Source organism: Manis javanica, chromosome 4 (genome assembly GCF_040802235.1).
Source record: "Manis javanica isolate MJ-LG chromosome 4, MJ_LKY, whole genome shotgun sequence".
In the NCBI taxonomy this organism is placed as follows: Eukaryota; Metazoa; Chordata; class Mammalia; order Pholidota; family Manidae; genus Manis; species Manis javanica.
In genome coordinates, this window is record NC_133159.1 from 169720631 (window position 1) to 169744621 (window position 23991).

At 38.6% G+C, this 23991-nt stretch overlaps 1 protein-coding gene across 6 annotated transcripts in view; it reads right to left on the reverse strand.

Moving 5' to 3' along the window:
• Nucleotides 1-8665: 8665 nt before the first annotated feature.
• Nucleotides 8666-23991, reverse strand: part of SMURF2 (SMAD specific E3 ubiquitin protein ligase 2) — a 131113-nt gene continuing 115787 nt past the window's right edge. For 3 of the 6 annotated variants that reach the window (XM_073235781.1, XM_073235780.1, XM_073235782.1), the window contains 6 exons: nucleotides 23510-23688; nucleotides 22609-22746; nucleotides 11992-12112; nucleotides 11275-11476; nucleotides 9591-9666; nucleotides 8666-9271 (listed from right to left, as the gene is read on the reverse strand). In XM_073235781.1, coding sequence (XP_073091882.1) covers nucleotides 9172-9271; nucleotides 9591-9666; nucleotides 11275-11476; nucleotides 11992-12112; nucleotides 22609-22746; nucleotides 23510-23688 — 816 coding nt within the window. In that variant the 3' untranslated portion in view covers nucleotides 8666-9171. Of the gene's footprint in view, nucleotides 9272-9590; nucleotides 9667-10478; nucleotides 10665-11274; nucleotides 11806-11991; nucleotides 12113-22608; nucleotides 22747-23509; nucleotides 23689-23991 lie in introns of those variants that run through there. The other 3 variants (XR_012130840.1, XR_012130841.1, XM_073235783.1) reach the window with 3 other exon arrangements.

A 23991-nucleotide genomic window follows, 5' to 3' on the forward strand; every position in this document is an offset into this window, starting at 1 on the left:
CTTTTGAATTTATGACCTAAAACCATAAAAGGGGGAATAAAGGCATGCGTTCTTCATTAGTCATATTTACACTAAATCAGTTAAGCCTTGATTTAACAGCCAGTTCCTGAAGCCTTGTAGGTCAACACAAATAGTAAAGGGCTAGAAGTGTGGACCTGTCATCAGAGGTGGGACATAGGGTTAAAACTTAAGATACCATGTAAACGTGTGTAGGTTTTTCACATGGTGGCGGGAAGATAAGAACTTATGCATTGTGGCTTCTATCAATTGGTAGAGGTCAGCATTAGGAGAGGCAAAGGGTGCAAGGCCAGATGGTATGCGTCTCAAAAAAGCCCTAATGGTTGCAGGTGGGAAGGCATCATAATGGACGTGAAGTGGACAAGAGTACACCAACCCTGTTTCTGGTATGGGGGAATATGAGAGAAGAAGACCTACTCAGGGTGGTGTCTTCCACAGAAAGGAGGGTTTCAGTGATGGCCAGGAGCCAGAGGAGAGAGGCTTCAGAGCAGTTGAGGCTCTGGGGACCTTGCTGATCAAAGCCAGACAATGGCAGAGGGCACCAGGAAAGGACTAGACGGGAGATGGGAGGCATAGGGTAGCATGGGGATATGCATATAAATAACGACAGAGGCCAGGAGGCATGATGGGGTAGGATCTGATTGTCCTGGAGAAAGGAGTAGGCTGCTGAATCTAATGCTATGGTCCCAAGTGTTGCCCTTTTGGAATGCAGCTGACAGTGTTAGGTCTCTAGGCAGGCAGGGGCTTCCTAGGAAAAACACTTGAGGGATCCACCAAGTTTGAAGCATGATGAGGCAAGAAATGCAAACAGCTGAGATATATTGTGACAAGATGATGCGTGCAGGTGAATGGAAAAGAAGGGCACAAGACCCCAAGGCTAGATCACAAGAACTAGAACGTAAGTTCTAAAAAGAGTTACAAAGAGAGAAATGATTAAGTAGATCTAGATAGACATCTACAATATATTTGAGTAAAATATACAAATCTTAAATACACATTGTGATGCTATTTTATTTTAAAGGCTATGGAACAAATGGGTATCATATATAATGCAGCATAATCAATCCAGTATAGAAAAGGTCTAGAAGAGTCACCCCCAAACATAATGGTTGGTGTGACTCTGAGTGGTAGATTATATAAATTTTCACTCTGCTTAATATACTCTACTACGATCTGAATTTGTTAAAACAAGCATAGTTATGCTTTTATAATTTCTTTTTAGATGTTAAATTTAGGCGGACACTTAAGTTGCTAGTTCTGCCAGTTCTTTATCAAGCTCAGAAATAACTAGGAATAACCTATAAGAAAAACAGGTGAGGGAATTTACCAGGCAAGGGATAGAACTGCTAAGTAAAGGTCAAAGAATAGGAGAGAATACAAATTAAAGATGCCAGCATATTTTCAAAAAATAGCAAATGAAGTGGTAACAGCAAGTGGAGGAGGATGTGATCCAAGTGCCTTTGGAGAGGGAATCATACATGAATACAGTTTTCCCAGAAGAACCCAGGAAAGGCTCACCATAATCACACGTTTGAAAAATATTTAAAACTGATAAAAGGTATTGGGGGGTCAGGGAGTGTCACGGAATGAGGTGGTTGGTATGAAAGCTAAATACTTAACTACCATAAAAAGGAAACCAACCAGACTGTCTAAGATCAATGGAAGAGCATGATTACCATATCATTTAGAAACATGGAAGTAAATACCAAAAGAACTGACAGAAGACTTGCGAATAGTGGCCTCTGGAAAGCAAGACTGGGAATGGGTGACAGAATGATGATGAATTTTTTTAATATAATTATATTTAATTTTTTAAACTATATGTTAACTGTGTATATGCATTACTGTATCATGTGGGGCACTGAAGAATTCACTGCCTCTTCTAAAAACCTAGGAAGGGAAGAAAAAGAACCAGTGTTGAGGTGAGGCAAGAGAACAGAGCTGCAGTGAAATGGAAATTTACTTGCAATGGGAAGAGGCATTACAGTAGAAAACAGTGGGGAGGTCTACACTGGGAGAACAAGAAGGGCAGGGCAGACAGAAGATGTTATCTTTAAAAGAAATGGTATAAACTAAAGGAGGAATCCAAAATGGGGCTTCAGCTGCATCTTAGAAAGGGATCTATTAGATTCCAAATCTAGACATGCTTGATTTTCAAGCCATTTGAACCATTACCCAGGTAGTTGATTGATGTGACCAGTTTCTTCTTGTCCTAAAAAACATGAAACTTGAACTGCCATTAAACTTTGCCCTCTGAAAAATAAAAAAGCTGTAAGTAATCAAAGCAATCTGGTAGTGGCATGAAAACAGACATGTAGATCAATGGAGAGCCCAGAAATAAACCCACATATATATGGTCAATTAATTTATGACAAGTGAGAGAATATACAGTGTGGAAAGGACATTCTTTTCTATAAATGGTCTTGGAAACTGGACAATCACATGCAAAAAGACTGACACTGAACCACTCTATTATTACATCATACACAAAAGTCAACTGAAAATGGATTAAAGACTTGAACACAAGACCTGGAACCAAAAACACAGGTGGTAAACTCTTAAACATTAGTCTTAGGATATTTTAGATTTGACACCAAAAGCAAAAATCAGCAGATTCGACTGTGTCAAACTGAGCTGCATAGCAAAGAACCATCAACAAAACGAAAGGCAGCCTACCAAATGGGAGAGGATGTGTACAAATCAGGTATCCGGTAAAGGGGTTAATATCCAAAATATATAAAGAACACATACAACTCAACAGGAAAAAAAACTACTTAACAGGCAGAGGAATTTAGAAGTTTTTCCAAAGAAGACATACAAAGGGACAAAAGGTACATGAAAATGTGCTCAACATCACTAATGAGGGAAATGCAAGTCAAAACCACAATCACCTGTCCACTCACATCTTTAGAATGGTTATTATCAGGAAGAAGTAACAAGCTGGTGAAAAGGAAGCCCTTGTGCACTGTTGGTGGGAGTATAATTTGGTGTAGCCACTACAGAAAGCAGTACGGAGGGAGGTCCTCCAAAAAATTAAAAATAGAAATACCATAAGGACCCAGCAATTTCACTTCTGGGCACTTATCTGAAGAAAATGGAAACACTTAACTGGAAGAGAGATCTGTACCCCTGTGTTCACTGCAGCATTTTTTACAGTAGCCAAGGTATGGTAAAAAACCTACGTATCTTTCCACAGATGAATAGACTTAAAGAATGTGGTGTATATACACACAGTCAAACAGCCATTTAAAAAAAAAAAGGAAATCTTGCCGTTTCTGACAACATGAGGGCACTATGTCAAAGCAAAATAAGTCAGAGAAAGGCAAATAGTATTATCTCACTCTCAGGTGGAATCTTTCTTTAAAAAAAAAAGCTCATAAGAAAATTAGGCTTGGGGTGGATTAATGATTGTGCATTGAGCATTGACTCCCCTATACAGAATTTTATTGTTGTTAACAACCATTTGATCAATAAATATGAGAGATGCCCTCTCAAAAAACAAACAAAAAAAGTACAGACTTGCAATTGTAAAATAAATAAGTAACCGGGATGTAATGTATAGCATAAGGAATATAGTCAAAATATTGTAACAACTTTGTATGGTGATAGCTGGTAGCTAGAATTATCATGTATATAAATGTTGAATCACTGTGTTGTACACCCGAAACTAATGTAATACTGTGTGTCAACTACCCTTCAATTAAAAAAAAAAAAAAAAAAAAGCTCATAGATAACAGTGAAAGATTGGTGGCTGCCAGAGGTAGGGGGTAGGCAAAATCGGTGAAAGGGGCCAAAAGACACAAACCAGCCTATAAAATAAGTCATGGGGATATGTACAGACAGTATGGTGACTATAGTTAATTATACTTACTGCATACTTGAGAGTTGCTAATAGAATAAATCTTAATAATTTTCATCATAAGAAAAAATATTTTGTAACTATGTATGGTGATGGATGTTAGACTTATTGTGGTGATCATTTCACAATATATAGAAATACCGAATCATGTTGTATACCTAAAACTAATATATATCAATTTTACCTCAATAAAAAAAAAAACTTTGCCCCTCTGGTCTCGATGGTGCTCTACCTTCTTGCCATGCCAGCATCATCTTTGGGAGAAGTGAGTGGGTCTGTAAGGTTGAATCTGATGTGCTCATCATCTTCACTCCCAATTCCTGGGCTGAAAGTTAGAATACTTCATGAACACTTTGGTGAACAGGAGAAACATCTTTGCATGTTTCCTTCTTCCTTCTCCCCCTAGCTCCCCACCCCCACCCCGACCCCAGGCCACTACAGCGGCTCTTCTACTTCCTTCACTTATAAAACACTGTAAGGGAGATAGAAGTGGGGTTTATGGCTCATATTAGAGACCTTTTAGATAAAATCCCCGCCCCAATAGCCACAAAAGGTACGCTAACCAGTAGCTGTAGAGCATATCACCTTGGAAATGTAACCAGTTGTATAATGGACACAAACAGAAGGAAGGAGCTACTTGTCCCAGAGACAAATGTCTCTGGTTCTGAAGTATCACTGGGGAAGGGAAGTGGAGGAGCAAAACCAGTTGTTTTACAAACCAAGTCTGGGATTTGAGGCCTTGCCGAAGTGATGTATTTAATCCTGTGCTCCCATCCTGACAGACTTCTTTTCTCGATGCAAACTGGGTTTGATTACTTAAGCTGTATATTCAGCTTCTACCAAGACACAGGCTAGAAGCACTAGTTTGGAAGCTCAGTTTTCTAACGACCATCCAAAGCTAGAACCTTAACAGCCAATACAGAGCCTGACACACAGAGTAGTAATTTGTTGAAAGAACAAAGAACAAATCACATTTAGGGAAAATAACTTTAATAAAAACAGTCTTTAAAATCAGGTTTGTCTAGTTTGCTAAGAGTGTTAAACTAAGTATGTAACCCTTTTTCTGTATAATTATCTCTATCCTGTTCTATTGCCTACATCCTACTGTAAGCATTTGGGATATAAAGTACAAATAAATATACTGAGTGCCAAGGTTAACTTCATTACAGCGAAGGGACAAACATTTCAGGTCACCACATAGCAGAAAAACTTATCACATATTAATCAGAACAAACCTTTGGGTAATTTATAGATTATACTACTACTAAAACCCTTAATGTACTAAAACTTTACAACTTTTAGATAATAACCAATAAATGTGGCAATGTGAGACAAAACAAAAAATAGATTTCAGAAGGATATTAACAATGGACACCATGCCCACTCTGGACTTTAAATACACCACTACTTCACACTGCATTTCCCAGACACTCCTTTCTGGGTGGCTTATGCTGTGGAGGGACTTACACAGACTATATTTTGGATGAAAAAATATCGTATCTGTCCCTTTTTCCACCAATGTACTTAGTTGGGCTTTCATCCACTATCACTTATAGAGGTGGATCATGACCCTTAAAGTCATGGCTTCTTGGGAAATATAATTGATTCTCCTTATTTTGAGGATTTTACAGCTCAAAACCAAGGTAGCAAATGAGGCGCCACACATAGCTCCACCCACCAACAGCCTTGCCAGACACTGTTCCAGGACTGGAGCGTTCTTTCCCAGTAAGCCCTGACCAGCTTCAGAGATCCGTTTCCATACAGCCCCCAAAAAGCCACTGCCAGCCAATCAACCTGCAATGGCAGAAGAAAACCAAGCACCTTCCCACTCTACTGGGAACAGAAGAGGGGGTCCTGAGCTCTGCAATGTGACAAAGGTGTCACCTAAGGCATGTGTGTCGTCTTACTCATTTTAGGGTTCCTAGGCAGTCACTCTTCATAGAGTCAATCACAGGTTTCTTCAAAACAATTGTAAACTCATTATTTAAAAATTTTGATGCTGTGACAGTGCAAACAGCATTCATTTTATTGCTCAACTTCGGCATGGGCACATACATAGTTAATTTTTAAAACCGTTTATACAGATGTTATTGATAAAGCTCATGTAACAACTGAATGAAAATACAAAGAATATCAAAGCTAAAACACTCTGTAATAAATACAAATACAAGGAAAATGATAAAACTTTGTTTTTAAACTCAGAGAGAAGGAAGAGTATTACATTACGTGAACTAATTACCTCTAGAAACAAAACAACTCGGCATTTGGTACAATCGTCCTGCTAACATACAAACGTTACATACCACAAATGGCATCTGTTAACTCTGTGCTGCAGCTTAAAAACAGAAGCAGGAGATGCTCTATCAAACTGTAAAGATGACTGGAACAATCTAACTTCCATTAGTGCAATCAGTTCAACGCACTGGAAGTTCAGACACACTTAGTGTTGTACAATGAAGCAAAGATTACATTGTATTTAAGAGAAAGGAAACTTGTGCTCTAGACTGTAAATACAATACAAAGGGGAAAAAAAACGACTTGGTAAAAATGAAACCCATTCAGGGCAACAAACTATGTGCAAAACAAAATGTACACTAGACACAGCACTTTTTAAAAACTTTATATCAAGAAATAAGACCCTCTGAAATAAAACTCACCTCTGTACTGCATATGAGCTCTACAAAATAGCCACTGTTCATAGAGCATTCATGATGGAAAGGCAATGTACGGAAACGTGACATCACGTATCTGAAATAACAACTAGGAAGGATGAGAAAAAGCCCAGTTAAGAGGGACATGTGGAAATAAATATTCACATTAAACATGAGGTGCAAGTTCAAGGTTCAATGACACATTGGGGGATTTTGTTTGCTTTTTAGCACCTGTTTGGGAAGTAATCAGGTTAACAATCTTAAAAATGAAATCTAAATTATCATGTTTTCATAAATTGTTGGTGATATGATAGACTCTTAGGAAGAGTAATTTATTTCCTTTAAAGCTCTATTAGGTCATTATTAGAAAGTTTAAAAGGCACTCAAAAAGCGATGGTGTTGCCTGCTTTATATATTGTACAATAGTAGCACTTCATTATTACTGCATCCATCAGTTACCATTTCTCTGAAGTGTTCATTGTGTACTTTTTACAGAAAGATTGTAAGAGTAGGCACAATCATACTGCACTAGTGCTTCAATATAGAAGAGATGGACCTGCAACCAGAAAGGTACTATTACTATTGTGAAAGCTGAAAACTACTGATAATCAAATAGTATAGAAACTTTCTGTATGTACATTTCAAGATGTTCTTAGGTACTACTAAGAATGTGGTAGGAAAACAAGAGTGTCTGGGAAGAGGAAAGGTAAGCATAAGCACCCTACCACCACACAGTTACAACTATGACTAGCTTGCATTTGGCAGTCAAATTTGGCTGAATGAAATAAATGAAATATTTGGAAACTACACAAGTAGTTTTCAATTTTTTTCCATCAGCAAAATTTCCACTTCTTTTATCCCCCTATTCCCCTACCCGCCATGAAAGCTTACTTGAAATTGCAATATATAAAAGAAAAACTAGAACTGCTCTGGGTAAAGGGGTAGGGGTGGGGAGTTAGAGGCTCCTACTCCAAATCCCAACCAGGCCCTTTCTCTCCCTCTTTGTCCCTCCTTTCTTAAACCATTACTTCTGAGGCACCTCTGAGGAGCCCCTTAGCTCCAAGAACACAGACTGAAAAAAACAATCCATCAAATGAAAGAACACAAAGAGCCTATTTACTTGATAATTAAGCTGCAAAATTTCAGCAAAGCTATCTCATCAGAATTTGCTATCCTTGATTTCACAGAAATGTTAAAAAAAAAAGTATAGTGCAGATTTCTGATGGTTGAATTTAAAAATCCATCAATGACTTCAGATTTTTTCCAATCCCTCACTCCAGAATTTTGGTTGCCTTCTGGACCACGCAACATGCTGTACACCTTGAAGTTAGGCTAAATCTGTGTATTTCAAAATCAGAGGCTGATCTTCAACACCAAAAAGGACTGGGATTCCCTTACTTGCAAAATTAACTCCTTTTAAAGTAACTTTTACCATAGTTAGAATCACTGTTTCTTTAGTAATCACATCCCCTGCCCTGCCACCCCCACCTTCATTTTGTTACATAAAAGCAGGGTTTCCTAAACTTGTAAATAATCTTTAGAGCAAAAGTTCTCCTTTTTCATAATTTTAGCTGATAAATAAATATCATGAGTAGCTAAAGATAGATTCAGGACAGTTTACTTGGCAGAAACACTGTAATTAAAATATAAATTAGGTGCAGGTGTCATAGGAGACTTTGGTTTACAGGAATAGTAAATATACATTAAATATAAACTGACCCAGCAAAAGAATGAAAATCCAATCCCATCCACATGATCTGCGGAGCTACAAAAATGCAGTATTTCCACTTAAGATGAAAAGTAAATCCAAAATACCTGATCATATTGATTGAAGATAAAAAGTTAGGATTTTTTTTAAAGTCTCTTAAAAACAGGGAGCCCCTGAATGCATCTTATTGTAGCAAATAAGCTAAGCTGAGACTAAGTGGTTGGATTAGGAACTTGACAATCAAAATTATATAGCTGTATTCCAGGAAACTCATGCTTGAAAAATATAAAAAAGCTTCACTTAACGCTAGGTTGAAACATATAATGCTTTTAAAATATAATGCTTTGCTATAGAAAAATGTAATTAAACATGTAAATGGCTTGATTTTTTAAAGATAATGATTACTTTAGCCAATTGTTTACAAAGGTATAATAATTCAAAATAATTTTATTTTATTTTTTTACAAAGAGCAAGTACAGGAGCTGTTTAAAATCACGTATTCAATCAAAATGAAATGTGACTTGTACCGACTGCTGAAGTTGTCTTGATGTTTGAGACTTGAAATCTGTGAAGCAATTTGAATAGATTACCTTTTATAAAAATAGTAGTAGTCTTTAAATGTAGAATACTGCCTAATTCTGGAAATGTAGGAAAAGTCAGCATTCTTTAGGTTCAAGATATTAATTTTAAATAGCAGCTGAATGTGGCCTCATGGCAAAGCATAAAGACCTCTTTTTTTCCTTGAAAAGGAATTTCAAAGTTGTCCTTTCCCCTCACAGTGTCCTAAAAATTTTTTTAAAGGGCAGAGGGCGGGGAGGGAGGAGCTGGGGAGGGCATTTTCCCATATTTCAGCTTCCTTGAGACTCTGCTGAAAGGAGGCTGTCCGTCCGCCCAGGGGCATGAATAGAGTCCTGGGTAAGTAAATCTTCTGTTGCTCACTCCACAGCAAATCCACATGTTTCTTCGATGGCTGTTAGCAGCTTTTCATATAACTTTTCATAACTTTCATAGGGTGGAATGTCTATTCGATTGAAGCTGTAAATAAGCACATCAGATTTTATACAGTTCATTCAAAATAAGTAAACTGGCCTAGCAAGTATATACTAATACAGCCATATCACTCTCTGTGCGTCACACAGAAAATTAAAAGGTTGTATTTCTCTAAAGTAGAGGTTACCACTTTTGGGTTTTCCTATCAATTTCTGAATAATCTAAAATCACTTAAAAGAGCTGATGACCACTCTTTTTTAAGGTCCCTTTGGTAGTAAGAACAATAAATGAAAAGTCAATTCTGTTTGAAACTTAACACCCACATACATGGAATAAGGTGGGGAAAGCTAAGAAGATAACTTACCAAGTGTGGGCTTTGGGCAGGTTGTTAGTGCAGGCGTCAATCTGGTGGATGGTGAAGAGTCGTGGGCCTGCAGCACCTGTAGAAGAATTAAGTGCAGGTCGAATGACTGCAAGTGCATGGATTAGTTCCGTAATCTCAGAATAACACTGGTACATAAACTACAGGGTCTAGAGGCAGCAGAGTACTGGAGACTCCACACAAACTGCCAAAGGGCAGGAGGAAAAGAATTTGGATTTTGAAAGCTGGACTTGACCTTGGATAAGGCAGGATTCCTTAATATGCCAGCATTTCAATTTGAAAGAAAGTTCAGGATTGGAATCCTTCACCAACTTCTATGGAAGACAAATGTCATGTCCCAAAAGTATGAGAACAAAAGTAAGCAGGCAAATCCAAGATCACACACACACACACACACACACACACACACACACACACACACACACAGAGGCAAGTCCAAGATCACACACACACAGACACACACACACACACACACAGAGGCAAGTCCAAGATCACACACACACACACACACACACACACAGAGGCAAGTCCAAGATCACACACACACACACACACACACACACACACACACACCTTCACCAACTTCTATGGAAGACAAATGTCATGTCCCAAAAGTATGAGAACAAAAGTAAGCAGGCAAATCCAAGATCACACACACACACACACACACACACACACACACACACACACACACACACACACACACACACACACACACACACACACACACACATTCAAAAAGATGACCTAAATGCAAATTTAGGTTTCATGACTTGAACCTGGCTGAAAGCAAAAGAGAAGCAGTCTATAGAATAAATTTCAGTCAACATAATACATCCCATACAAATATATGTAGAAATACAACTTCACTTTATGCATCTGGGCAGTCTGATAATGATGAGTTTTACAAATAGGGCATGCACGCATAACTCAAAGGATGCATTCTCCATGGAGTTTTGACATATGTATTGTGGGCAACACTGTTGAATTGTGTTCCAGTCTTGCTTTGTATACCCTCAGTCACTACCACCAGCAGCAGCTTTTGACAATGAAGAGCTTCAGACATAAAGAAAAAAAAACAACTGCCATGTAGTGATGCACCATAATCATTAGCAGTATTACTAATGCATCAAAAACTGAACAGCTATTCCACAGAAAACAATTCTGAAAATGGAATCTGGTTGTAAATAAATGGTCTGATGCCATGCAATAATCAAGGTGCTCTGACCAAACAAATGGCTTGTAGGCTTCATGCTGCCTCTATGTAAAACAATAAAAAAAAGTAGAGGGGAGAGGCATCCCAAGTAGGTAAAGGTTCTGCCAGGTTGAGATGTGAAGATGGAAGCAGACAGCCCTTCCCTATAGGAATGTGCAACAGAATTTAGAAGCAAGATGACCAGAAAACAAAAGACAGAGCATCACCATATATGGTCTCTGACGTGCAGCACTCACTACAATCAGAGAACCCCAGCGGAAAAGGCTCTTGGGAGGGGAACCAAGGAAAGGAGGGAGAAGAGGGTATCAGGATAGGAGAGTTACAGCTAAGAAATGGAGTGAAAGAGAATCTGTTTATAAGAACATGGTCTGTAAGCTGTCTGTATAAACCAACATTGCCCCCTCCCCCAGTCCATCTGATGCCAGATCATCTGTCCTCGGGCTCTTGTACCTTGTAAAGCTTTGAAGCCCTGCAGAGGCACCCTAGATGATCCTGTCACAAACTGAAGCAACCGTGCTCGTCGTTCTTCATCAAAAAACTCCACAGCTTTCCAGAACCACTTGACAACATTGCTGTCTGGTGTACAGTGTTTTAACCGGGTGTTTACTTTCCAGTCATTAACATCTATCTTTCCAAGTCCACAAATGATGAGCTGTTAAGATATTGCACAAATAATGAGCCAATGGAAACCCAAGTTAAGACAAATATTCCTCAAAATAGAACTTCAGATGTGCAGTGTTGGCTCTCATATAGTGGTTCTTAAGGGTACACATCAGAAAAGCTTTTCAAAATATACATACCAGGTCCTATGTCAGTGAGTCTGGGGTGACACTAAGGATCTGGTTTTACAAGCTGCATGGGTATCTACTTACTGCGGGTTCCCTACCCAGCGTCTGAGAACCACTGCTGTAATGGACACGACCAGATGAAAGTTCCATGTTTTCATGGTAGAATTCTGTAATGTTTTTCAATGGGCAGAAACTACATTGAAAGAGTAAATACAGTTTATATGTGCCTTCCTTAAGACCTATATCATATTATTTCGGTTTCATCACTTACTAGCTTGGGGATTCCAGAAATACAATGTTTCTCTAAAACTAAATAACAGAAAATTCCCAACCTTTCTTTTTGTTACACTAAATGATGTCACAACATTAATACACTGACCTCTAACTCCTTCTCATCAAATGTCTTCAGCAGATGTTGTGGAATTACTTCATTAAATCCTTTCTGCAGAGCCAAGAATTGGGCCTCAATGCCTCGTAAAAATCTCCAGTTCACATAGAGCCTGTAAACATTGGGCAGGGGTTTCATATGATCAAATATATTCAGATTTGGTAATTATCATCAATTTTTACATTAGCAACATTGCACTTCATGAGCATTTAGCATTAAAAATTTAGCATGAGAAGATGGAGGCGTGAGTAGAGCAGCAGAAATCTCCTCCCAAAACCACATTTATCTATGAAAATATAGATAAGAAAATTTATCTATGAAAATATAAATAAGAAAAGACAACTCTTCCTAAAATAGAGACCAGAGGACACGGGACAACATCCAGACCACATCCACACCTGCCAGAACCCAGTGCCTCGCGAAGGGGGTAAGATACAAGCCCTGGCCCTGCAGGTCCTGAGCGCCCCTCCCGCCAGCTCCCAGCAGGAAGAGAGAGATCTGAGCGGGAGGGAGAAGGAGCCCAGGACTGCTGAACACCCAGCCCCAGGATTCCGGACCAGAGCGCAGACACAGTGCATGCGTGGGGTCCTGGATACTAGGGAAACAGGGAGGCAGGACCGGTGAGCGGGTGCCTAAGGCCGATGCGGGAAAACACAAAGAAACGGGAGTGGCCTTTTTTTTTTTTGGTGAGTGCTTTTTGGAAGTCTTAAAGGGACAGGGACCCTAATACTAGGGAAACGGGGAAGCAAGACAGGTGGGCAGGTGCCTGAGACCGGCACCTGAGGACAAAGAAAATCGTGCGTTTTTCTTTTTTTTTTTTAATTATTTCTTTAATTTTTTTTTCTTTTGTTGTTGCTGCTGTTGTTTTGGTTTGGAGAGTGCTTTTTGGAAGTCTTAAAGGGGCAGGGCAGGACACTTAGTCCAGAAGCAGGGAATCTGGGGATCTCTGGCCACTCTAACCCCCTGGGCAGCAGGGAGCACAGAAGCCCCTTACAGAGATAAATAGCCTCCTGGCCGCTCCCCATCCAAAGGGGCTCCACCACTTTGGAGGAGCAGCCCGAGCCAGGGCACGCCCATGGCAACAGCGGAGATAAACTCCATAGCAGCTGGGCAGGAAGCAGAAGCCCTGTCTGTGCACAGCTGCCAAGCACAAGCCACTAGAGGTCGCTATTCTCCCAGGAGAGGAAGGCCACAAACCAACAAGAAGGAAAGCTCTTCCAGCGGTCACTCGTACCAGCTCTGCACACTATCTCTATCACCATGAAAAGGCAAAACTACAGGCAGACAAAGATCACAGAGACAACACCTGAGAAGGAGACACACCTAACCAGTCTTCCTGAAAAAGAATTCAAAATAAAAATCATGAACATGCTGACAGAGATGCAGAGAAAAATGCAAGAGCAATGGGATGAGATGCAGAGAAAAATGCAAGAGCAATGGGATGAAGTCCAAAGTGAGATCACAGATGTCAGGAAGGAGATCACAGAAGTGAAACAAACCCTGGAAGGATTTATAAGCAGAATGGATAAGATGCAAGAGGCCATTGAAGGAATAGAAACCAGAGAACAGGAATGTATAGAAGCTGACATAGAGAGAGAGAAAAGGATCTGCAGGAACAAAACAATACTAAGAGAACTATGTGACCAATCCAAAAGGAACAATATCCATATTATAGGGGTACCAGAAGAAGATGGGAGAGGAAAAGGGATAGAAAGTGTCTATGAAGAAATAATTGCTGAAAACTTCCCCAAACTGGGGGAGGAAAATAATCGAACAGACCACGGAAATACACAGAACCCCCAACAGAAAGGATCCAAGGAGGACAATACCAAGACACATAATAATTAAAATGGCAAGGATCAAGGACAAGGACAGTTTTAAAGGCAGCTAGAGAGAAAAAGCTCACCTATAAAGGAAAACCCATCAGGCTAACATCAGTCTTCTCAACAGAAACCCTACAGGCCAGAAGAGAATGGCATGATATACTTAATGCAATGAAACAGAAGGGCCTTGAACCAAGGATACTGTATCCAGCACGACTATCATTTAAATATGATGGCGGGATTAAACAATTCCCAGACAAGCAAAAGCTGAGGGAATTTGCTTCCCGCAAACCACCTCTACAGGGCATCCTACAGGGACTGCTCTAGATGGGAGCACCCCTAAAAAGAGCACAGAACAAAACACACAACATATGAAGAAAGGAGGAGGAGGAGTAAGAAGGGAGAGAAGAAAAGAATCTCCAGACAGTGTATATAACAGCTCAATAAGCGAGCTAAGTTAGGCAGTAAGATACTAAAGAGGCTAACCTTGAACCTTTGGTAACCACGAATCTAAAGCCTGCAATGGCAGTAAGTACATATCTCTCAATAGTCACCCTAAATGTAAATGAACTTAATGCACCAATCAAAAGACACAGAGTAACAGAATGGATAAAAAAGCAAGACCCATCTATATGCTGCTTACAAGAAACTCACCTCAAACCCAAAGACATGGACAGACTAAAAGTCAAGGGATGGAAAAACATATTTCAGGCAAACAACAGTGAGAAGAAAGCAGGGGTTGCAGTACTAATATCAGACAAGATAGACTTCAAAACAAAGAAAGTAACAAGAGATAAAGAAGGACACTACATAATGATAAAGGGCTCAATCCAACAAGAGGACATAATCATTCTAAATATATACGCACCCAACACAGGAGCACCAGCATATGTGAAACAAATACTAACAGAACTAAAGGGGGAAATAGACTGCAATGCATTCATTTTAGGAGACTTCAACACACCACTCACCACAAAGGATAGATCCACCAGGCAGAAAATAAGTAAGGACACAGAGGCACTGAACAACACACTAGAACAGATGGACCTAACAGACATATACAGAACTCTACATCCAAAAGCAAAAGGATACACATTCTTCTCAAGTGCACATGGAACATTCTCCAGAATAGACCACATACTAGGCCACAAAAAGAGCCCCAGTAAATTCCAAAAGATTGAAATCCTACCAACCAACTTTTCAGACCACAAAGGCATAAAACTAGAAATCAATAGTACAAAGAAAGCAAAAAGGCTCACAAACACATGGAGGCTTAACAACACACTCCTAAATAATCAATGGATCAATGACCAAATCAAAATGAAGATCCAGCAATATATGGAAACAAACGACAACAACAACACTAAGCCCCAACTACTGTGGGACACAGCAAAAGCAGTCTTAAGAGGAAAGTATATAGCAATCCAGGCATATTTAAAAAAGGAAGAACAATCCCACATAAATGGTCTGACGTCACAATTATCGAAATTGGAAAAAGAAGAACAAATGCGGCCTAAGGTCAGCAGAAGGAGGGACATAATAAAGATCAGAGAAGAAATAAATAAAATTGAGAAGAATAAAACAATAGCAAAAATCAATGAAACCAAGAGCTGGTTCTTCAAGAAAATAAACAAAATAGATAAGCCTCTAGCCAGACTTATTAAGAGGAAAATAGAGTCAACACAAATCAACAGTATCAGAAAAGAGAAAGGAAAAATCACTACGGACCCCACAGAAATACAAAGAATTATTAGTGAGTACTATGAAAACCTATATGCTAACAAGCTTGGAAACTTAGGAGAAATGGACAACTTCCTAGAAAAATACAACCTTCCAAGACTGACCAAGAAAGAAACAGAAAATCTGAACAGACCAATTACCAGCAACGAAATTGAAGCGGTAATCAAAAAAATACCAAAGAACAAAACCCCCAGGCCAGATGGATTCACCTCAGAATTTCATCAGACATACAGGGAAGACATAATACCCATTCTCCTTAAAGTTTTCCAAAAAATAGAAGAGGAGGGAATACTCCCAAACTCATTCTATGAAGCCAACATCACCCTAATACCAAAACCAGGCAAAGACCCCACCAAAAAAGAAAACTACAGACCAATATCCCTGATGAACGTAGATGCAAAAATACTCAACAAAATATTAGCAAACCGAATTCAAAAATACATCAAAAGGATCGTACACCATGACCAAGTGGGATTCATCCCAGGGATGCAAGGATGGTACAATATTCGAAAGTCCATCAACATCATCCACCACATCAACAAAAAGACAAAAATCACATGATCATCTCCATAGATGCTGAAAAAGCATTTGACAAAATTCAACATCCATTCATGAAAAAAACTCTCAACAAAATGGGCACAGAGGGCAAGTACCTCAACATAATAAAGGCCATCTATGATAAACCCACAGCCAACATTATATTGAACAGCGAGAAGCTGAAAGCTTTTCCTCTGAGATCGGGAACTAGACAGGGATGCCCACTCTCCCCACTGTTATTTAACATAGTACTGGAGGTCCTAGCCACGGCAATTAGACAAAACAAAGAAATACAAGGAATCCAGATTGGTAAAGAAGAAGTTAAACTGTCACTATTTGCAGATGACATGATACTACACATAAAAAACCCTAAAGACTACACCCCAAAACTACTAGAACTGATATCAGAATACAGCAAAGTTGCAGGATACAAAATTACCACACAGAAATCTGTGGCTTTCCTATACACTAGCAATGAACCAACAGAAAGAGAAATCAGGAAAACAACTCCATTCACAATTGCATCAAAAAATATAAAATACCTAGGAATAAACCTAACCAAAGAAGTGAAAGACTTATACTCTGAAAACTACAAGTCACTCTTAAGAGAAATTAAAGGGGACACTAAGAGATGGAAACTCATCCCATGCTTGTGGCTAGGAAGAATTAATATCGTCAAAATGGCCATCCTGCCCAAAGCAATACACAGATTTGATGCAATCCCTATGAAACTACCAGCAACATTCTTCAATGAACTGGAACCAATAATTCAAAAATTCATATGGAAACACCAAAGACCCCGAATAGCCAAAGCAATCCTGAGAAGGAAGAATAAAGTAGGGGGATCTCACTCCCCAACTTCAAGCTCTACTATAAAGCCATAGTAATCAAGACAATTTGGTAGTGGCACAAGAACAGAGCCACAGGCCAATGGAACAGACTAGAGAATCCAGACATTAACCCAGACATATATGGTCAATTAATATTTGATAAAAGAGCCATGGACATACAATGGCAAAATGACAGTCTCTTCAACAGATGGTGCTGGCAAAACTGGACAGCTACATGTAGGAGAATGAAACTGGACCACTGCCTAACCCCATATACAAAAGTAAACTCAAAATGGATCAAAGACCTGAATGTAAGTCATGAAACCATTAAACTCTTGGAAAAAAACATAGGCAAAAACCTCTTAGACATAAACATGAGTGACCTCTTCTTGAACATATCTCCCCGGGCAAGGAAAACAACAGTAAAAATGAACAAGTGGGACTATATTAAGCTGAAAAGCTTCTGTACAGCAAAAGACACCATCAATAGAACAAAAAGGAACCCTACAGTATGGGAGAATATATTTGAAAATGACAGATCCGATAAAGGCTTGACATCCAGAATATATAAAGAGCTCATACACCTCAACAAACAAAAAACAAATAACCCAATTAAAAAATGGGCAGAGGAACTGAACAGACAGTTCTCTAAAAAAGAAATACAGATGGCCAACAGACACATGAAAAGATGCTCCACATCGCTAATTATCAGAGAAATGCAAATTAAAACTACAATGAGGTATCATCTCACACCAGTAAGGATGGCTGCCATCCAAAAGACAAACAACAACAAATGTTGGCGAGGCTGTGGAGAAAGGGGAACCCTCCTACACTGCTGGTGGAAATGTAAATTAGTTCAACCATTGTGGAAAGCAGTATGGAGGTACATCAAAATGCTCAAAACAGACTTACCATTTGACCCAGGAATTCCACTCCTAGGAATTTACCCTAAGGATGCAGCAATCAAGTTTGAGAAAGACAGATGCACCCCTATGTTTATCGCTGCACTATTTACAATAGCCAAGAATTGGAAGCAACCTAAATGTCCATCAATAGATGAATGGATAAAGAAGATGTGGTACATATACACAATGGAATACTACTCAGCCATAAGAAAAGGGCAAATCCTACCATTTGCAGCAACATGGATGGAGCTGGAGGGTATTATGCTCAGCGACATAAGCCAAGGGGAGAAAGAGAAATACCAAATGATTTCACTCATCTGTGGAGTATAAGAACAAAGGAAAAACTGAAGGAACAAAACAGCAGCAGAATCACAGAACTCAAGAATGGACTAACAGGTACCAAAGGGAAAGGGACTGGGGAGGATAGGTGGGTAGGGATGGATAAGGGGAGGGGGAAGAAAAAGGGGAGTATTAAGATTAGCATGCATGGTGGGTGGGAGAAAGGGGAGGGCTGTACAACACAGAAAAGACAAGTAGTGACTCTACAACACTTTGCTACGCTGATGGACAGTGACTGTAAAGGGGTTTATAGGGGGGACCTGGTATAGGGGAGAGCCTAGTAAACATAATAGTCATCATGTAAGTGTAGAGTAATGAAAAGGCAGTTCCTGTGTGGTGACCTCCAATGAGATCTACACAATGGTGTAAGGGCATATAAAAGTGTAGGCAAAGGGTTTGTTTGTGCTTATACAGAGGATCAAAGCCTAATTTGGCTACCCCAAAAATGAACTAAGATATGATATGAAAAAGAACTTCCAACATCAGCACTCTCTGGAGGACTCATGCCAGAAGATGATCATCAAAAAAACCCCAACAAAGATCCACGCACTGCTACAGGTGTAGATACATTCATCCCACCGGTTCCTGGACTTGCCATGGGTATGAAGAAGGAGATATCTAAGCTGGCCTGTGCATACAGTAAAACAACAAATTTGACTGGATCTACACTGTTGGAACTCAACCAAGAATTAGGAAAAGTGCAAACTGTAGCGCTCCAAAATCTTACAACTACAGACTATTTACTGTTAAAAGAACATATGGGATGTGAACAGTCCAAAGGAATGGGTTGTTTTAATTTGATTTCTCTCAGACTGTTCAAGTTCAATTGGACAATATCCACCATATCATAGATAAGTTTTCACAAATGCCTAAGGTGCCTAACTGGTTTTCTTGGTTTCACTGGAGATGGCTGGTAATTATAGGTATGCTTTGGTTATGTAACTGTATTCCTATTATGTTAATGTGTGTGTGCAATTTAATTAGTTTAAAACCTATACATGCTGAAGTTACTATACAAGAAGATATGTCAAAGAAATAATCAATCTTCCCATGTTTTCTTCCGCCTGCTACTTCTATAGCTTTTCTTCTTCCTTCCTAATTACAACCCATAAATAGAATTCGTGCCTCATATTGAATTTAACGTGTTATCACAATTCTTCCAAGTGGTAAAGATACCTCAAGACAAATGCTGGGCATAGAAGCCACAGGGCATAAATATGCAAAGAAGTAAAAAACTAACCTTTTCAAACAATAAGGCTTCTCTCTCACTTACCAACTTTACATTTCCCTGTATGGCCCCGGAAGATGACTGGTTAGCCAGAGACGGGTAAGATTCCTCAAGGGAGGAACAACCTAAGACAGGCACAGTCGCAGGGGGGCCATCAGGTGAGGTATTGGAGATAACAGAGGTGAGGCTCAGAACCTCCCCCCCACCCCCTGTTCTGAGAGAAATCTGCTGCATCCGTGGATGTTCTATTGCCCTTGTCTAGCTTGGATTAGCACATAGTCTACAGGCACACACCTGATCATCTACATTTGCTCTCTTACAACACTAAACTATGTTTTCTACCTTTATCTTGCATCTACCTACCCCTACCACTTCAGCATTTTATTAAAAATAATAATAATAAAGAGAGAAATGTGGTATCCACATATAAATCAAGTATAAAAATCAAACGAATATTCATATTTGAACTGACTGTTTATAGTTCATAATGCATGATCAAAACCGAAAGTTTCTGTGATGACTGCCCTTGTACTATTCACCATGTAACTTATTCACTATGTAAGAATTTGTTCTCCATGTAAGAACTTGTTCGTTATGCTTCAGAAGATTGAAGACTGACGAAAATTAGGCTTGGGGTGGATTAATGATTATACATTGAGCCTTGAGTCCCCTGTACAGAATTTTATTGTTGTTAACAACCATTTGATCAAAAAAAATAGGAGAGATGCCCTCGCAAGGGAAGGAAAAATAACAAAAAAATAAATAAATAAAGTACACACTTTCAATTGTAAAAAAAAAAAAAAGAATTTAGCATGAAGTCTAAAAGAATCTCAGATTACTGAGGGTAGATGGATCCTGAACCATGAGGCAGTCACCGTAAATAAAAAAGTGGTAACCTCCCAGTAGAAAAGTGGCATCAATAAAGCAACTCTTCAAACCAGAGAAATTCCTAGTAAGCTGGAAGTCAGCTAGAGTTTAGATGGATGTGAAGTTAAATAAAATCTGGATGAAATTTCTTTCTAAATTTCTAGTATACATTCCAATAACCAGAGAAAAGAGCCTATTGAACCAAAAACGACTTTTCCTGGCCTCACTTAAATATAATCTGAATGTGTTAGATTTTTTTTAATATAGGCATGGTATATGGGGAAAAAGGAGGTAAAGAGGTAAACTTCATATCCAAAATGGTAAAAGTAGAAGCCAACAGTAAGCACTTTTTTATTAAATATTCATTGCACCCTGGAAGCTTTAAAAACCCTGGAAGATGTAATTACCAACAAAAGGACCCCAAACAACATCTAATATGTAGCTTTACTTATGCTTTTGACTTGGACTTATAATTTATAAATGAATTGCTTTTTTTTTTTTTTTTTATCTATCTACCCAGGAAAAACCTCTCCATCTCACAAATCTCAGAACAAGTCACCTTCCAAATTGGCCAACATTTCCTTTTCCAAACTTGGAGAAATAGTTTTCTACTTCAAGAAAGAAGTTATTTAACATCAGATCCTTTGGGAACCTCATTTTTGTTTGTTTAAGGGGACAGCAAAACTACACATCCATACAGTTTTTCTTGGTAATTTCTTTTTCATCTCAGCATGGCATTTGGTCGGGGACAATGACTGTGTGTCAGAAGCCTGACTGAATCCTGGACAGTGGGACCTAGGAACTGATGAGTCCACACTAGATCCTGGACGTGACACACGATGAGTTCCTATTCATTGTATTATTTTAAAATTAGAAATGTAATACATGCTTGTTATATAAAGAAAAATAAAACACTAAATGTGGAGACAGAATAAAACCTGAAAGTCCATTCTTTTATCCTATTTTCCCCCCTCTACTTTAAGACCCACCACTTTCTCTCCTTCATCCTAGGCAAAAACTTTATTTGGTATACAGCCTTCCTGAACATCTTCCAAATAATTGTAAAACAACACACAGACTTTGTTCCTACATAATTCTTCTAAGACTTGCTTTTTAAGTCTGACAGCTTATACAGAGTTTCTATTAAATATCCACATAATATTCTGTTGAATGCATGTAATCATTCTCCTCTAAAGTCATTTTATCAGTTCTCAATTTTTTTGACAAGTAATATTTAATTGACCATCCTTATTCATATTTCTATAACAACATGTATTTGGGTAGAATAGAGTCCTAAAAATGGAGCTGCTAATTAAAAGACATATGCATTTTCATTTGGTACCTCCCACCAGCAGTCTCTGAGACTGATGGGCCACATGTGTAAACTAGGAAAATTTTAGCCAGTAATATTTGTGGACATAATCGTTTTTAAAAAGTATTAGTCTGCATGTTTCTGTGTACACATGGTGTGGTCAAACTCTGAATCTGATTACCACTGGTGTATGTTTGAAGAACTTTAATTACCATAAGCCAAATGATGTAACACAATATTTATAAATTCCTCAATCAGCAGATGATTTTATAAAACTTGAAGAACATTTTGTTGTATTTATTCCTTAAACTCACAATGTGCTTATTTATAAACAGGATAAGTGCTAGTAATACAGCAGACAAGTGCTTCTATGCAGCTATGGTACCTGCACTGCACACAGCCCCATGCACCATGTTCCCTGGCATCACGCCCTTCCTCCACACTGAACCTGGGCTGCCAGGTGATTCACTTTAACCAAAAGACTACAGCAGAGGTGATGTTGGCTAGTTCCAGGTTTAGGCCTTAAAAAGATCTAACAACTTCTGCTTTTGTGCTCTGGGAAATCAGCCACCCCGTAAGAAGTCTGGCTCTCTTGCTGGGGGGAGAGAGGCCATGGGGAGAGTGAGAGGCCTCAGATACCACATAGAGATAACCAAGGAACCCAGCAAATGGTGAGAACTAGACCCAAGACGGCGAACCAGTGGCCTGTCCAGCCAGCTCCTTGCTATTTGAGCCACCCTAGCTGAGGCATTAGATCTGAGTGAAGGAGGCATGTTCACACTTCAGCTCCTGTTGACAACACAAGGAGGAGGGGTGTGCTATCTCTATTGTTCTCTATCCAAATTACTGACTCAAGATAATTGTAAGAAATAATAAAATGGTGATTGTTTTTAAACCACTTATTTCTGCAGAAGCTTGCTTTGTAGCATTAAATAACTCTACCTAAATACTTAAGTGTTTTTCTGTATTGCTGTTCCAGAACATTACAATAATTCTTAGGCTTGGGAACAGAGAAGGGTTTGTTTACCTGACATATTCCTTTTTATTTTCTTCAGTAACAGGGATACTCTTGCCATTTGGTTTAAGTTCATGCTGAATAATTTCACCATATGCATTATGTTCAACACAGAAGGTATGGTCCAAAACACCTGTAATATCATTCTCACTAGAAACAAAGAAAGGAATAGATACTTAACTGGAAAATATAAAATATAATTAATTAATGAGACAGATAAAATAAGATAGTTTTATGAAAAATTCACGGACAGAAGAGTCAAAAAGCCTTAACGTTCTTAAACACAGGTAACATTTCACCTCCTAAGTAATGACAAAGAGCCCTGGCCAAAGCTGGGCTTTACATAGCCAAATTTCAGTTATGTTTGGCTCTCAGGTAATAGGCCCCACTTGAATCTGGGTTACCTCTAAGTGACCAAGTGCCTGGTTATTCCCAGTGAGAAAGCTACTTGTGTATTTGGTAAAAAGTATGGCCAATAAATCATCGTAAATGAATGACCTCCTGCAAAATAGAATTGCTTCTTATAGATACCCTTTTAACAGATACCTTTTTAAAGCATGGCTTCAACAATCACCACCTCAGCAAGAATCCGCTGTTCTAACACATGCAGAATTGAAACAGAACTTGCATTGCATCATGCTGAAGAATCATTATACACAGTAACTTAAAAAAATATAATATACTAGATTTTTTTCTTTTTAAAGTAATAATACTCGCTAACTTTTAGGAATTTAAAATATACAGAAAAGCAGTAGAATGAAGAAAAGTCAAGTGGTCCTGTAACTCAGATAATTACTAATATTTTCTGCACATCATTTAAAAAAATTTATTAAGTACATCTACTTTGAAATGTATCTTTTTTTAAAAGTTCAGATTCTAACTATAATGAACAGATACAAGACTCAATACATACAGTATCCACACTAAACTGTTGTGAAGATCTGGATCAACTAACTCCATGTCATCCAAAGTAATGGACTTCCCAAGTAACTGTTTATAAAAAGGCAATGTGAAACCACCATCAATATAATGTCCATGAAACACAGCCATTCCCATTATTCGTCCAACAAAGTGGAAATATGATAAATGCTCCTGAAATTGGAAACAGATAATAGAAATACTCGAGTTAGAAACAATCAAGGGAAATTTTAGTGAAAATTAAATATTTAGGCAGCAATATTTTTAATAGTAAGTGCAAAACTTAGAGTCTAATTCACAACTAAATGGAATTTAAATGGAATAAGCTATCATAACAAAGTTCGGTAATTAGAGTTTCTACAGGGCATGTCAAGATGCTCTACATTGCTATTAAAGTATTACACCAGAGTCAATGCCTCTCTCAAACTGTCATTTTCTAAAATTTATCTTTATTGAGAGAAATCTTCTGCATCCGTG